Genomic DNA, 16,779 nt, shown 5'->3' with positions numbered 1-16,779 from the left:
TGATTAATGGATCAATTTCTGGCAGCTGTTTAGTTTTATTAGTTTAAATGGATTATTACAGTTGTGGTTGCCCCACATACCAAGTGATGTGATTGAGTTTCATAACTGCTTTTTTTTTGCGTGTGTGTGTGTGTGTGTGTGTGTGTGTGTGTGTGTGTGTTGTCTTCTGGCAATAATGACACGATGTTGCTGCTGTTTTTAAGATAAGTTTATTACCTTCTCAGGTTGCTTGCAACTGGCATCAGCTATGTGGGGCTAATAGGAATCAATAAACAAATAAGAAGTGTGTCCATTCATGAAGATTTCATTACTTCCAGAAATCAACAACTCAAAAATAATATTGGTAAGTAAATGTTCCTAGAATGATAAGAAGTAGTTTATAGGGCAGAAAATTAATAAACAAGTCAGAATTATTTTACCTCCATACACAATACACATAGTGTGTGTCTGTAGCACTCAAGGATTTTTCACTAACATTAAATGTTGTTGCACGTAAGGAATACTTTGCCAATGAAAAGGTCGTTTTTAAGCATCTGAATAAATTACTTGGATATGTAACACTATATCAACATTGATTTAATACAAGTGAATTAAGGTTATGGTTTTGTTTCTAAAATACAAGTAATGGCTTACCACCTTTAAAATTTGCAAATATTTGAGGAGAAACATGGGCCAAGATTTTTCAGCTACAGTGGCACAACTGCATATACTTCAGCAGTTTTTGGGCTTGTATCAAGAACATTTCCTGGATATGAAACATAAAAAGTCTTCTATGTCATCCACCAAAAAAACATAAAAAGTCTTCTATGTCATCCACCAAAAAAACTTTGAGTCACGGCTGTGTTTCTTATCAAAATTTATTATAATACAGTAATGTCCTATATCTCATTTCATTTGCAACAAAACCTCAGTTATTCAGGCTAATATGAAAACTCTGTATTTATGCCAATACTGTACTGCAGCTGCCACTATTACTGTCACAAAATTTATTTTCCAGGTTTACTGAAACTCTCAACAGGCAAGGCACAAATGAAAGAGTGCATCTTACCCATAAGTGATCTGAGAACTGATGTCAATTCAAGCATATGTGGGACCTTTCTTACAAGCTATAACTATGGTAAATTTAATTTGTTTGTCTATTTACTTATGATACAATGCTACTTTCTATATATATGAAACTGCTTGTAACGCGAGAGGCCTGTGCAATTGATCAGCTTCACATTTCTTCATAGGATTCCCTCATGCAGCATTAACACCTTGATGTTTTGCCTCATCTACATCTACATACTTACTCCACAATCCACCATATGGTGCATGGCAGAGGGTATCTCATACCACAACTAGTATCTTCTCTCCCTGTTCCACTCCCAAACAGAACGAGGGAAAAATTACTGCCTATATGCCTCTGTATGAGCCCTAATCTCTCTTATCTTATCTTTGTGGTCTTTCCGCAAAATATAAGTTCGTGGCAGTAAAATTGTACTGCAGTCAGCCTCAAATGCTGGTTCTCTAAATTTCCTCAGTAGCGATTCATGAAAAGAATGCCCCCTTTCCTCCAGCGACTCCCACCCCAGTTCCTGAAGCATTTCCGTAACACTCGCGTGATGATCAAACCTACCAGTAACAAATCTAGCAGCCCGCCTCTGAATTGCTTCTATGTCCTCCCTCAATCCAACCTGATACGGATCCCAAACACTCAAGCAGTACTCCAGAATAGGTCTTATTGGTGTTTCATAAGCGGTCTCCTTTACAGATGAACCACATCTTCCCAAAATTCTACCAATGAACCGAAGACGACTATCCGCCTTCCCCACAACTGCCATTATATGCTTGTCCTACTTCATATCGCTCTGCAATGTTACACCCAAATATTTAATCGACGTGACTGTGTCAAGTGCTACACTACTAACGGAGTATTCAAACATTACAGGATTCTTTTTCCTATTCATCTGCATTAATTTACATTTATCTATATTTAGAGTTAGCTGCCATTCTTTACACCAATCACAAATCTAAGTCATCTCGTATCCTCCTACAGTCACTCACATATTCGGGAACCAATACCATATGCTCGTACCTTAGTTAGGAGTCTGCAGTGGGGCACCGAGTCAAATGCTTTCCGGAAGTCAAGGAATATGGCATCTTTCTGATACCCTTCATCCATGGTTCGCAAGATATGTGAAAAAAGGGCAAGTTGCATTTCGCAGGATGCGTGGACAGCAACTTCTCTTTATCAAGGAAATTCATTATATTCAAACTGAGAATATCTTCGAGAATCCTGCAACAAACTGATGTTAAGGATATTGGTCTGTAATTTTTAGGATCCGTCCTTCTACCCTTCTTATATACAGGCATCACCTGCGCTTTTTTCTAGTCACTCAGGACTTTACGTTGGGCAAGAGACCGCGATAAATGCAAGCTAAGTAAGGAGCCAATACAGTAGGGTACTCTCTGTAAAACCGAATTGGAATCCCATCAGGACCTGGCGATTTATTTTCAACCCATTCAGCTGCTTCACAACCCCATGGATGTCTATCACTATGTCCTCCATACAGGAATCAGTACGAGACTCAAACGACGGTATGCTTGTATGATCCTCCTGTGTGAAAGATTTCTCAAATGCTAAATTTAAAATTTCAGCTTTCGTTTTGCTGTCTTCCATTGCCAGGCCAGACTGATCAGTGTGTGACTGGATGGAAGCCTTCGACCCGCTTACCGATTTTACATAAGACCAGAATTTCCTTGGGTTTTCAGCAAGATATTTTGCTAAGGTATGACGGTGGTAGTAGTTGTATACTTCGCGCATCACTCTTTTTACAGCAGCACGAATCTCTATTAACTTTTGCCTGTCCTCATTCTCCCGATCTTTCTTGTACCACGAGTGGAACTGTCTTTGCTTCCTGATCATTCTCTGAATTGTGCTGTTAAACCATGGTGGGTCTTTTCCATCTGCAACCCACTTTTTTGGCACATACTTCTCCAATGCGTGATTTACAATGTGTTTAAAATTTCCCCATAATTCTTCCACGTCCATCATACTGGAAGTAAATGAAGTCCATTCATTTACTAAGTGGAATGCTAACAACTGCTATCTGCTCTTTCTAGTAAGAATATTCTCCTAGCCTTCTTGACCAACTTTTTAACTTTCGTAACCATAGTTGTAATGACATCATCATGATCACTAATCCCTGTCTCAACACTGTCACCGTCGATGAGGTCTGGTCTGTTCGTGACTACCAGTTCTAAAATATTTCCATTACGCGTTGGCTGTCGATTTAGCTGCTCAAGACAGTTTTCGGTTAATGTGTTCAAAAGTAATTCACACGACGGCTTGTCTGTACCACCTGTAATGAATCCATAGACATCCCAGTCTATACTAGGTAGGTTGAAGTCGCCTCCGACTAATACAGCATGATCTGGGTACTTCTGCGATACAGAGTGTAGACTCCCTTTGAATGATTCTAGAACTGTCACGGTGGAACCTGGTGGCCAGTAATAACACCCAACAGTTAGCTTTATTTCTCCTAGCCCTGTTAAACGTGTCCAGATAACTTCACAATCACACTCTACTTCAACCTCAGTAGACACAATATTTTTGTCAACTGCAATGAAGACACCACCTCCTATGGTGTTTAATCTGTCTTTCCGATACACGTTCCAACCCTCACTAAATATTTCAGAACTTCCTATCTCAGGGTTCTGCCAGGTCTCAATCCTGAGAGTAATTTGTGCGCCACACACTTCCTGGAGGGCAGTAAATTCAGGAACTTTATTCCGAACACTCTGAAAATTTACTGCTAATATCTTGACAGCTGAAGTGTCTTTACACTGAGCTCGTCCTGATTTCCCTGCCTGCATGTCGACTGGTGAGTGTTCATCAGGACACCTCGCACTACTGCCTAGCCTAAAAAACCCCCATGTGCACGCCACAAGTACTCTGCTACCCGAGTAGCTGCTTCCTTTGTATAGTGCACCCCTGACCTATCTAGGGGCGTCCTACAATTCCCCACCCAATAGCGCAAGTCTAGAAATCTGCAGCCAAGACCGTCAACGAAGCCTCTGGTTGAGACCCTCCACTCGGCTCCAAACCAAAGGACCCCGATCCACTCTGGGAATGATGCTGCAAATAGAGAGCTCTGCTTGCACCCCGCATGCAAGGCCAGTGGTCTTCACCAAATCAACCAGCCGCCCATACGAACTGAGGATCGCCTCAGAACCCAAGCGACAGGCATCATTGGTGCCGATGTGAGCAACTACTTGCAGACGAGTGCACCCCATACGCTCGATAGCCGCAGGCAAGGCCGCCTCCACATCTTGGATGAGGCCCCCCGGCAGACAAACTGAGTGCACATTGGAATTCTTTCCACCGCGGTATGCTATTTCCCTAAGGGGCTCCATCACCCACCTAACACTGGAGCTCCCAATAACCAGCAAGCCTATGCTCCCATGTGCCTGCTCGGGCCCTGCTGAAGGAGCGGCCACCTGCCCACTGACATGATGAACAGGTGAGGCCAGCCAGCCAGCCTCCACATTGACCCTCCACCTCGAGCGATGCGAATGCAAGGTGCCTCGGCGGCTGAGTCAGCGGACGCAGCAAGTGACACCTGGGGTGTCTCAAGCGACACGCCAGACCCTCCACCGTCTCTGCACCTCGAGGCAGCAGCCTGAAGGCGGCTGACCGTGGGCAACAGCACGCTCAGCTGCTCACGAACCGCGGCCAGGTCCTCCTGCGCCCGCACACAGCACGCACACACCCTATCCATCCTACTGCTAATATCTGGACATATAGAGTTGCGACAAATAAAACAGCAATATGCGAGTGCACAGTTGCGTCACGAGCGCCAGATTGAGCTGCGATATATGAACAATTACTTACTAAGTAAACAATCAAATGACCATGACTATGCCACTATACAGATATTACAATGCAATCCTACCCCTGTCTTAGTACAAATGACAACTGCCTATCCAATGTTACACTCTACCGTTATTAAAATTTGATACTACCCCTTTCTAATTCGAAAATACGCAAAGATCCGAAAAATTTCACCATGCAAGCACACAAACACACAAAGTAATTTGAATTAAACCTGCGGAACTAATACGAAAAACTGAATATACGACTAGTTTCTGCTGCTGCTGCTTGCACACGTCACTCTGCAAGCACAGCTGAAACTGCACTGGCCTCTGTCTGCTGCTAACTGACTCTACGAAATAAACAGAAAGCACTGGCTGTCCAAAACAAACAACTGACTAACGACTCCACGAATTTATATTTTACAGCTATCAATAAGCAATATAATTCCTCTCAAATACGAGAATACGCAAGGATTTTATGTAATTAAATATGCAAGCGCACAAACACTCGGAAAGAAATTAAGAATCAAACTACAAAACAAATATGAAAGCTAAATATGCAACTCGCTACTGCACTGCTGCTGCACTCCCAGCTATCTTTGCTGTGGTTGCGGTCTTCTCGTGTAATTGTCCTCTTGGTACCCTTTTTGTGGTTTCTTATCATCTGGTGCTGGCAGCAGAGTTAACAGCATGACGATGGCCAGCAAGGTTGAACAGTCAGCATGCTTGGTGCAGTGTCATATTGAGGAGTAAATTAATGCACCGACTGCTGGGCAGTCGGTAACTTGGCTGCATCCATAGTTATCTTAATGACAGCAGAGATTTTCTGCACGAGATTTTCAACCCGGTTCATGACACAGCGAAACAACAATTGTAATGTCAGGACTGGTAGTCTAGCAATACTGCATGTGACTGGAAACAGAGGTTAAGGATCACATCCTTGGTAGACCATGAAATTTTCATTCTGCCTTTAATCTAGCCTTCACCTCTCAGTGATTTGAAGAGTCAGCAGGAACACCACATGGTTCATTTTCCATGTGAAACTCCAGATCCTCTTTATCTGTTTTGATTATTGGGTAAGTTAGGGACACACAATTCACCAAAGTGAAGACATGCACCAGGTCATTGAGCCATGTTGAAGAAAGAAATTTTCACTTGTAGCAGAAGTATCAGGCTGGTTGTGTCACCACTTGGCTCGATAGCAACAGAAGAATGGCTGGACATTGTGCTAATGTGGTTGTTAGATTCAGCATGGCCACTGTCACTGCTTTCTGTGATGCTAACGATGCTCTCTGAACTGTGAACTGGAAAGCATTATGACTTCTAGGTTGGTGGGATGTCGCTGCAGATCAGATGTAAGCTTCATGTGAGCTTCCCGAAGTGCGTTTTTGGCAGCTTCTGTCTCTGTGGCAGTTGGCAATGACAACACCTAGACGCTCACAAACCCACCAGTGTCCAAAACATACACAACATTTTTGTGACTTAGATCACACTTTATTTCTTAAAACAGTGCATACCTGGTTTGCGCAAGTCTGTGCAGCTGAGTGTGGACAGCAATTGGAGAGCTCTCACTTCTGTTGCTTCAGTGGCCTGACCACCGATGAGCTATGGTTGCTTTGAATTTATCTTAGCCACAATAGCCTGACCATGTGTGGCTCTACACAGTCTGCACACTTTGTTGCTTTATTCCTGGCAAGCAGACAATTCTGACTAGGATGTTCACCAGTGTGCTTCTCAGACAAACATTGGCCAGTTATAATTGGCATGCCACATGTCCATTGTCCTAACATCAATAACATTGAGCTGAACACCACTTCATCTTCATGCTTTCCACAGTGACTGTAGTACTGGCGATAATGGTGAATTAACATTTTCTTTTCTCTGTGCTGCTGGTGATGAGGGTGACTGTGAACATTTTCCTTTTCCTGCTTTGCCTGTGGCTACAGTCGGAAGAAGAGGCTTATCCAACCTAGTCGTCAGGGATAGCATGCACATCAGTATGCAGACATCAAATCCTAGGTCTTCCACTTCCTCCTTTAAGTGGTCTGGATATGTTGTTTGTGGAAACCATGAATGACAGGCCTAACAACTTTGTGTGGATGGCTCAAGTATAAAGTGTCAACTGACATATAGCTGCCTCACTTATGACACGTCTGTAGTCCATAATGTTGCAGATGATGATCCAGACAAAAAGATCTTTCCCGACAGCTTTCACAGTTAATTCTTCTGTCATACAGTTTTTAAGCAGCTGCAAGAACTGTCATTAGCCATCTCTGATTTGTGGGACAATTACTGGAGCCATCTTCATGGATGATTACATCTTCTTGCACTGTGGATGTGCCACTGGTGTCACTATACGTTGACTCTGTGCTCATTTCCACAGCAGATGGCCAAAAAAGAATCCACTGAAGACGGTTGACAAAAAATTAAAAACGTGCCTGGAACTCAAATTTTTGGACATTTGAACAATTTGTTGATCTGAAATGATGGAAAGATAGGAAGAGAGAATGTGCAAGATGTGCAGGTATAGCTGCTGAAAGAATGAAAACTTACTACAAAATCCATGTTTGGAGAGATGCTGTGATGGATCCAGAAATAGTAATTAAAATGTAAATTTCGAAGTAGCACAGTAAGTCAGTGGAAGTTTTAATATAAAAAATGGAAATGACTATTAAAAATACATAAACAGAGGGGAAAATACACAATTTAAAGAACACAGATACTTTCTGGAAAGAACATTCTGCCTCTTGATTTAAATCCCTTTTTACAGATCAATAGCAGCAAATGGCTCTGAGCACTGTGGGACTTAACATCCATGGTCATCAGTCCCCTAGCAGCAAATGATTCAGGATTTAACACTGTGGAATGGCCATTGTAATTTCTCAACACGCAAATAATATAGTGACTTTTGTGAAGTACTTATATTGCCAAAAACAAGTTTTTCATTCTGGCTTTAAAAGTCTCCATTATAACATCTAACTGCACATTACAAACTGTAAATGGGAACTTGTGAGATTTCAATACTATATACCACTGCCTCTCTTGCTTGTCAATGCAGGCAGGAAAAATCCTTAATGTACAGCCATTGCAGATACTTTTGTGGATACATGGGCACAATTTCAGTAATGTTTATGGAATACTGAACTACATATATTGCTCATAATTACATTGCTCTTGCACTTTCAAACAGCAATAAAAAGTGCATGCAATTTTCATTATAAATTTATCCATTAATTACATCAGAGACAGAGAAACATGTTACATACAATGATCATTCACATATCCATCATGTTACGTAGATCTCATCATGAGGGAGAAACTTCAAGGATATTGAAAGCATCAAAAGCAACAGATGTTAGAAGCTAATTTGGCACCTTGTATTTATAATTACGTATTGTTAAACTGCTATATAATATTTTTACATATGGAGGCTAAATTTAACATTAAAATTAACAAGCAGTACACTACACCAAGAAAGCTGCTCTTTCTTTGATTATCGTATATGAACTACTGACTTTTTACTTCCTACTGTCAGGTTAATATTTAACTGACAATAGAAACATTCATCAAAGATTAACAGATAACTATATGCCATACCCAATAAGATAGGTCTGTGCAGAGTGAACATCATTACTTCTTATCCAGCCAACAACAATCTTCCGTACTTGAAGCTAAATGACCACATAAATTTGGTAAAGTGTCTAATAAGGCATATTTTTAAATTTGTTAGCATTACCAATTTCTTATAACTCTGTAGGCTTTCCCAGCATAATAAGTCTTCAAAGTCTCTTTAAGTTTACTGCCAGATATTAAAATCAACTTGATCCAATATTTCATCAATCCGACTGCTCGCCATCTCAAGGAGAATGCTGCTTCTGCTGCTAAGTCCTGCTGAGAACTGATGCCAAGGCTGCAAATCAACATCCTATATAGGCCTCTGTACCGTACACTGTGCATGTGGCACCCATCACAGTTGCTGCCCTCCAAGGCTGGCCAAGTGGCACAGCCCTTACTAGAACACTGGGTGGCAACAATATATTGCACTCCGAGATGATTTTTGAACACTTGGACTGGCCACACTGAAGATTGTTATATTTTGCTGCGTGATAGTACGAGGTTCCACGTCCTGCTAAGAGGAAACCCACTGTCTCTATTAACCACATTATCCACCAACCTAATTTGAGGAAACTGTGAAATTTGCCAACACTTCTAGTTTTTGGAACAGTGTTTATAAAGAGGCAACTGAAATTAGGTTGGCAGACAATTTGATTAATAAAGACAATGGGTTTCCTCTTAGTGGGACATGGAATCCTGTACCATCATGCATCAAAACAGAATGTTTTTCAGTGCAGAAGTCATAGTGTTCGAAAATCATTTCTGAGTGGGATATATTGTTGCTGCCGGTGTTCTACTAAGAGCGGCACCACCTGCCCTGTCTTGGAGGGCAGTAACACTCATGGGCGGCACATGCACTGTGTACGGTACAGAGGCCTACATAGGACATCGATTTGCAGCCTTGGCATCAGTTCTCAGCAGGACTCAGTAGCAGAAGCAGTGTTCTCCTGAAGATGGCGAACAGTTGGATCACCAAAATATTGAATCAAATTGAGTTTAATATCTGGCAGCAAACCCGAAGAGACTTTCAATTCCTAATTTCTTGTTTTATGACAAACAGGAACTTTTGAGGACCTCTGTACAGCCATACAGACTCTCGCTCTGAATCTTAACCATAAGGGGAAAGTCTCCAATGAAACTGTTTGTCTTGTATTGCGTTGTTTTTGTGTAATACTAGTACATCTAAAAATAATTATTATTTGAAAAAGTACAGTTTCTGAATAGGTGTTTCGGGAAGTAAGTGTAAGAATTCAACGTTCTTTAAAGAAGCCTCGGTAAGACATTAATTTTTATATTTCACACAGTGTTCCTACTTCTAACAAGTGCTGGGTAAGTAACTAATTCACTTTCACTTGCAATACCCTGGAAGACATTTTCATAAGGCAATTGGTAGGGGAAGCATGTAAAACAAACTAACACCTCTGTTTTTAAACACAGATACTGGGACATATTTCAACAAACTGAGGTTCTTAATATGTTTATCTGTTAACTGATTATTGTTTAACATGGTATCCCGCTGGACCTCAGAAATTTGAACATAGTGATTCATTTAGTGTATAATAATTAACGCCTATGTTTGGTACCATGCTATTTGGCAAATTACCAAAGATTTTTGTGGCAGCATAATTCACCCCTTTCTATGCCAATCAGATTTAACCCAGTGTTGCAGCTATGCACTTCGTTGTTATTTTTGAATTGGGATGGGTTATAAATAATAAATTTCATAAGTGAATATATGTATTGTGAATTTTTCTTAAATAAATGTCTGGTAGGTGATCTGGGACGGGCTCCAGCAATCATTCTGATTACTTGCTTTTGTGCAATGAATACATCTACATCTACATACATACTCTGCAATCCACCATATGGTGCGTGGCGGAGGGTACCTCGTACCACAACTAGCATCTTCTGTCCCTGTTCCACTCCCAAACAGAACGAGGGAAAAATTACTGCCTATATGCCTCTGTACGAGCCCTAATCTCTCTTATCTTATCTTTGTGGTCTTTCCGCGAAATATAAGTTGGCGGCAGTAAAATTGTACTGCAGTCAGCCTCAAATGCTGGTTCTCTAAATTTCCTCAGTAGCGATTCATGAAAAGAATGCCTCCTTTCCTCCAGCGACTCCCACCCCAGTTCCTGAAGCATTTCCGTAACACTCGCATGATGATCAAACCTGCCAGTAACAAATCTAGCAGCCTGCCTCTGAATTGCTTCTATGTCCTCCCTCAATCCAACCTGATACGGATCCCAAACACTCGAGCAGTACTCCAGAATAGGTCGTATTGGTGTTTCATAAGCGGTCTCCTTTACAGATGAACCACATCTTCCCAAAATTCTACCAATGAACCGAAGACGACTATCCGCCTTCCCCACAACTGCCATTACATGCTTGTACCACTTCATATCGCTCTGCAATGTTACGCCCAAATATTTAATCCACATGACTGTGTCAAGCGCTACACTACTAATGGAGTATTCAAATATTACGGGATTCTTTTTCCTATTCATCTGCATTAATTTACATTTATCTATATTTAGAGTTAGCTGCCATTCTTTACACCAATCACAAATCCTGTCCAAGTCATCTTGTATCCTCCTACAGTCACTCAATGATGACACCTTCCCGTACACCACAGCATCATCAGCAAACAGCTGCACATTGCTATCCACCCTATCCAAAAGATCGTTTATGTAGATAGAAAACAACAGCGGACCTATCACACTTCCCTGGGGCACTCCAGATGATACCCTCACCTCTGATGAACACTCATCATCGAGGGCAACGTACTGGGTTCTATTACTTAAGAAGTCTTCGAGCCACTCAAATATTTGGGAACCAATCCCATATGCTCATACCTTAGTTAGGAGTCTGCAGTGGAGCACCGAGTCAAACGCTTTCCGGAAGTCAAGGAATATGGCATCCGTCTGATACCCTTCATCCATGGTTCGCAAGATATCACGTGAAAAAAAGGGAGAGTTGCGTTTCACAGGAGTGATGCTTTCTAAAGCCGTGCTGATGCATGGACAGCAACTTCTCTGTCTCAAGAAAATTCATTATATTCGAACTGAGAATATGTTCGAGATCCTGCAACAAACCGTTGTTAAGGATATTGGTCTGTAATTCTGAGGATCCGTCCTTCTACCCTTCTTATATACAGGCGTCACCTGCGCTTTTTTCCAGTCGCTTGGGACTTTATGTTGGGCAAGAGATTCGCGATAAATGCAAGCTAAGTAAGGAGCCAATGCAGTAGAGTACTCTCTGTAAAACCGAATTGGAATCCCATCAGGACCTGGCGATTTATTTATTTTCAACCCATTCACCTGCTTCACAACCCCAGGGATGTCTATCACTATGTCCTCCATATGGGAATCTGTACGAGACTCAAACGGCAGTGTGTTTGTACAATCCTCCTACGTGAAAGATTTCTCAAATGCTAAATTTAAAATTTCAGCTTTCGTTTTGCTGTTTTCCATTGCCAGGCCAGACTGATCAGTGAGTGACTGGCTGGAAGCCTTCGACCCACTTACCGATTTTACGTAAGACCAGAATTTCCTTGGGTTTTCAGCAAGATCTTTTGCTAAGGTATGACGGTGGTAGTGGTTGTATGCTTCTCGCATCGCTCTTTTTACAACAGCATGAATCTCTACTAACTTTTGCCTGTCCTCATTCTCACGATCTTTCTTGTACTGCGAGTGGAACTGTCTTTGCTTCCTGAGCATTCTCTGAATTGTGCTGTTAAACCATGGTGGGTCTTTTCCGTCCGTAACCCACTTTTTCGGCACATACTTGTCCAGTGCATGATTTGCAATGTGTTTTAAATTCCCCCATAATTCTTCCACGTCCATCGTACCAGAAGTAAATGAAGTTGATTCATTTACTAAGTGGGATGCAAACAACTGCTTATCTGCTCTTTCTAGTAAGAATACTCTCCTAGCCTTCTTGACCGACTTTTTAACTTTCATAACCATAGTCGTAATGACAACATCATGATCACTAATCCCTGTCTCAACGCTGACACCGTTGATGAGGTCTGGTCTGTTCATCTAATGATGAATTATATAGAAATATGATGCTATATGACTGCAATGAATGAAAATAGGCATAGTAGTCTAATTTACTGATATGTTTATCCTCAAAATTTGCGATAACCCTAACAGCACAAGTAGCTGAACCTAACCATTTCAGATCATAAATGTGTTTCTACCAGTTCAATTTCTCATCAATACACACTCAGAAATTTTTAATATTCTGCCTTAGCAATAGACTTCTGTTAAAAGTCTATATATATTAATGATGTTATGCCATTTACTGTACAGAATTGTGTAAACAGTGTTTTCTCGAAATTTAGTGAGAGTCCATTTGCAGAGAAACACTTAATAATTTTCTGAAAGACATTATTTACAATTTACTCAGCTGGTTCTTGTTTGTTGGGTGTGATTACTTGTATGATCAGCAAAAAAAACTAGCTTTGCATCTTCATGAATATAGAGTGGCAAATCTTTAACATAAATTAAGAACAATAAGGAACTCAAGACAGCCCTGTGGGACAGCATTCTCAACACCTTCCAAGTTAGCGGACTCTGCTGATTTTTGCCGACTACCAATATTGTTAATTTCAACCTTCTGAATTCTTTCAGTTAAGTATGAATTAAACCATTTGTGCACTGCCCCACTCATACGGCAATACTTAGGCTTATCTAGAAGAATTTCTTGATTCACACAGTCAAAAGCCTTTGAGAGATCACAAAATATCCCAATGGGTGATGTTCGGTTATTCAAAGTGTTTAATATTTGATCAATTAAAGCATTTTCTGTTGAAAAGCTTTTCTGAAAACCAAATTGGCATTTTTTTAGTACTTCATTTTTACAAATATGTGATACTACTCTTGAGTACATTACATCTTCAAGAATTTTGAATAAAGCTGTCAGAAGTGTGTGGACCCAGCTCACAACCTTACAGAATATCATGTTTCACTGAAACTATTTTGAATTTAGTTTTATTCCTGTGGTGTAGTAACTCAATTTGAAACTGTACTTTCTTTTAAGATACAACTTGATTCATAAAACAGGCATGTCTTTAAAACCATAACATCTTACTTTTACAAATAGAAATTTATGGTACACAGGACTCCAGGGTTTCAGGAGGTCTCATAAAGTACCAGAACAGTAATTTTTACTCTCTCTCTCTCTCTCTCTCTCCCCCCATCCCCCCCTCCCTTTTTAGGGTTGTTATGGAGCAGTTCTGCCCAGTATAATGAGTCAGTATTTCATTATAGAGCACTTTCTTATTCCTTTTTACTGGAAAGAGTGAAGTGAGTTCCTTTTTTCACATTTTATATAATTTTATATGTACCTTTAACACTGCATGTTTAAGACTTTCAGGAAATATACCAGGAGTCAAGTGACTGGTTACAAAGATAGCTTATGGCTGATCTGATCAAATTTCCACATGATCTCAATACTCTGTTGAAACATCCACTTGCTTAGCTCAATCATTCCCGCTTTGCATGTCAGACGACTACATTGTGCTTTTAGTTCCACCTCTTCCATAGCGCTACATATATTCCTCATGTCCATTTAGTGTCATGTTGGTCTCTGTGCACGTTGCATCACTGGTTGCCAGCTAGTGTTCGGTGTTCAAGCAGCCCTTCCTGTCGCAGCGGCATCTCACGCCGTGATGTCCACAGTGGTTCCCACGAAAATTCCGCATACAGGTACTATCAGCTTCACCTTCGACAAATCCATGCATCACGTCCAGCCCGGTTCTTTGGAGATACATGACTGGTTAGTCGATACAATTAAAGTCACTACTGATCAGATGCATACTGCATATTTTGACAGCGAATTACATGTGTTTTTTGTTAAGTTTCTTGACCCGCTCCAGGTTGATAGGATACTTTCTCGTCACAGTTCTCAGGTACCCTTTATGCACCGTGATGGTTCCACTAGTATGGTTAACGCTGGTCTGCTCTGCACCGCTTACAGGTCTATAGTGGTGTTCAGTCGGTGGAAATGGTGGTCAAAAACATATTCCTTCTCATCTACAGGTATGTGGTTATAGGGTCCATATTACGTACAGTGGCCAAGAAGGAACATGTCATTATTGTAATCAAACCAGTCATTTCCGTACTAATTGTCCGCGGCCTGTGGTGGTATTAAAACCTACATACAAACAGCGTAAAAAATTGACTTTAGCTGATCTTCTTCCACAGGAATCTTGACTGGATCGCTCCCTGTTACTGAAGGATGCAGTGATCCACTGACCGACACCACCCGTGATTTTCCCCCACTGTCCTTGCTTAGGGATGTTGATGCCGTTAATTCCGATGTGCCTGCCATGATTTCTCACAAGCGTCGTCGAACAAAGGATGATGTGGCTGATGAACCTTCCCTATTGGCTCACCCTTCCAATGGGCCTCCAGTAAAGGACCCTCCTTCTGAGTCTAAAATCGTGGATGAGGACGCCACAGGTGCTTTCACGCCTGTGCAGAAGATCCCTGACACCTTATCTGACGTTGTTCCTGTTGTTGAGGCAGCCCCTTCAGAGACACCTGTGAAAGAACCTGTTTCCAGTTCCCACATGTCTTCTCCTCGGACACTTCTCCTGTCAACTCTGTTTCCCATCCCCCTTCTGCGACTTCTGTCGCCCCCTCTCGGTCATCGCCTTTTCCCATGAAACAACTGATTGATTCTCAAGAGCCAGTGGATCCCGTTGTTATTCCCCAACCATCCCTCCTTAAACCTATGTCTGTGGGCAAGTGGGATGTAGAGTCTCTCCCTTGCAATCTGAAACGGAATACCTACATGATGCTCCCATGCGACCGAACATGGCAGCGTCGGCACTGCGGAGCCACAGTAGACACCGTAAACAGCCACAGAGAGCCGCATCATGGCTGAAGAAAAAGCAGTGGGAAGATGAGTGTTCTGTTTCGTGGTTCTTCTCCCTCTGGTTCAGCGACTGATACTGGTATGGTTACTTGTATGTTGCTCCGTCAACTGACGGATCTCTACTGTTCTTTGTTCTTTTTTCAGGGTTGAAGTTCCATGATCATCATTCACATTTCTTACTCTGAATATTAACAGAATATGTTCTGAGTTCCGGCTCGCCGCTTTGCAACAGTTTATATATCAATCTGGGGCATATATTTTTTTACAGGAATTCTTATTCGACCAGTTTTCCATTCCTCGGTTCTCCACCTTTCTTAATTTAGCTTCCAAACTTTCTATGGGCACTGCCTTGTTTTGTAGGGAAGGCATTCCGTTGATGAATTTCAAAATACTCAACAGTGGAAGGGGGATTGCGTGCATGTTTTGTGATCTCAGTTTACTCCTTCTTTACACCCCTTCTGGCACAGGTCGTACTACCACATGTTCAAGTTTCTATAAAGAAGAAATCATTTACATGCTTCGTAAATCCCCAACAAAAATTATCGTAGGTGGGGACTTCAATTGTGTTCTACAGCCGGTGGATCAGTCTCCTAATTTTAATTTCAGTAAAGAACTCGACGACCTGGTGCGCACCTTGCGCCTGCGTGATGTGTGGATATCTCACTATCCCACACGTAAGCAACATACATACTTTACTCCCACGTCTAGCAGTCGCCTCGATCACTTTTAGCATTCAGATTCCTGGTGTGGGCAATTTCTGGATGCTGAGGTGATACCAGCCTGTTTTACTGATCGTTGCGCCATAGCCGTCACATTTAATTACGAACAGCAACTGGTAAAATTGTTTTGTCCTCCCTGGATGCTCAATATAGCCTATTTGCAAGATATCTCTCTTGGTGTCATCCTGGAGGATGTATGGGTTCGTTGTTCTCATACTATGGACCAGTACTCATCTATTGTGGCCTGGTGGAAACTGCATGCTAAACCACAAATCCGTAGGGCTCTCATGTATTTTGGAGCTGTGAAGGTGGCAGACGATCGGCGAACGCAAGAATTTTATTACTCAGTCTTACATCAACTGTACAATAGTGCTACGCATGCTACCCTATGGGTTACTGATATACAGCGCATCAAAGCCAAATTGCTGCAGCTCAAGTGCATTCAAATGGAGGGACTGCAGATGAGGTCTCAACCATGTTCCCTTTTACAAGATGAATTGATATCACTATAACATCTAGTCCATTTACGGGCGCACTGGAAACATATGTGCCTTGCCTCCCTCACAACCTCTGATGGCCGCATGTTCTCCTCTCACCATGACATTTCCAACTTTATTTACACATATTTTACTGATCTGTATGATACCCATGTCCCGGCTGAAAACTCTCTCGACGACTTTACATCCTTGCTGCATCGTGT

The 16,779-nt window shown here is 41.6% G+C and overlaps 1 protein-coding gene across 1 annotated transcript in view; it reads left to right on the top strand.

The window, feature by feature from the left end:
- Positions 1-16,779, top strand: part of LOC126236079 (uncharacterized) — a 126,893-nt gene that overhangs the window by 97,737 nt on the left and 12,377 nt on the right. Inside the window, exons 5-6 of the mRNA XM_049945143.1 lie at positions 225-343; positions 998-1,117. Of these exons, the coding sequence (XP_049801100.1) occupies positions 225-343; positions 998-1,117 (239 nt within the window). The remainder of the gene's footprint in view (positions 1-224; positions 344-997; positions 1,118-16,779) is intronic.

The sequence above is a fragment of the Schistocerca nitens genome, chromosome 1, assembly GCF_023898315.1.
Source record: "Schistocerca nitens isolate TAMUIC-IGC-003100 chromosome 1, iqSchNite1.1, whole genome shotgun sequence".
NCBI lineage: Eukaryota > Metazoa > Arthropoda > Insecta > Orthoptera > Acrididae > Schistocerca > Schistocerca nitens.
The sequence above is the reverse complement of the archived record's forward strand: the minus strand, read 5'-3'. Positions and strand labels throughout refer to the sequence as shown.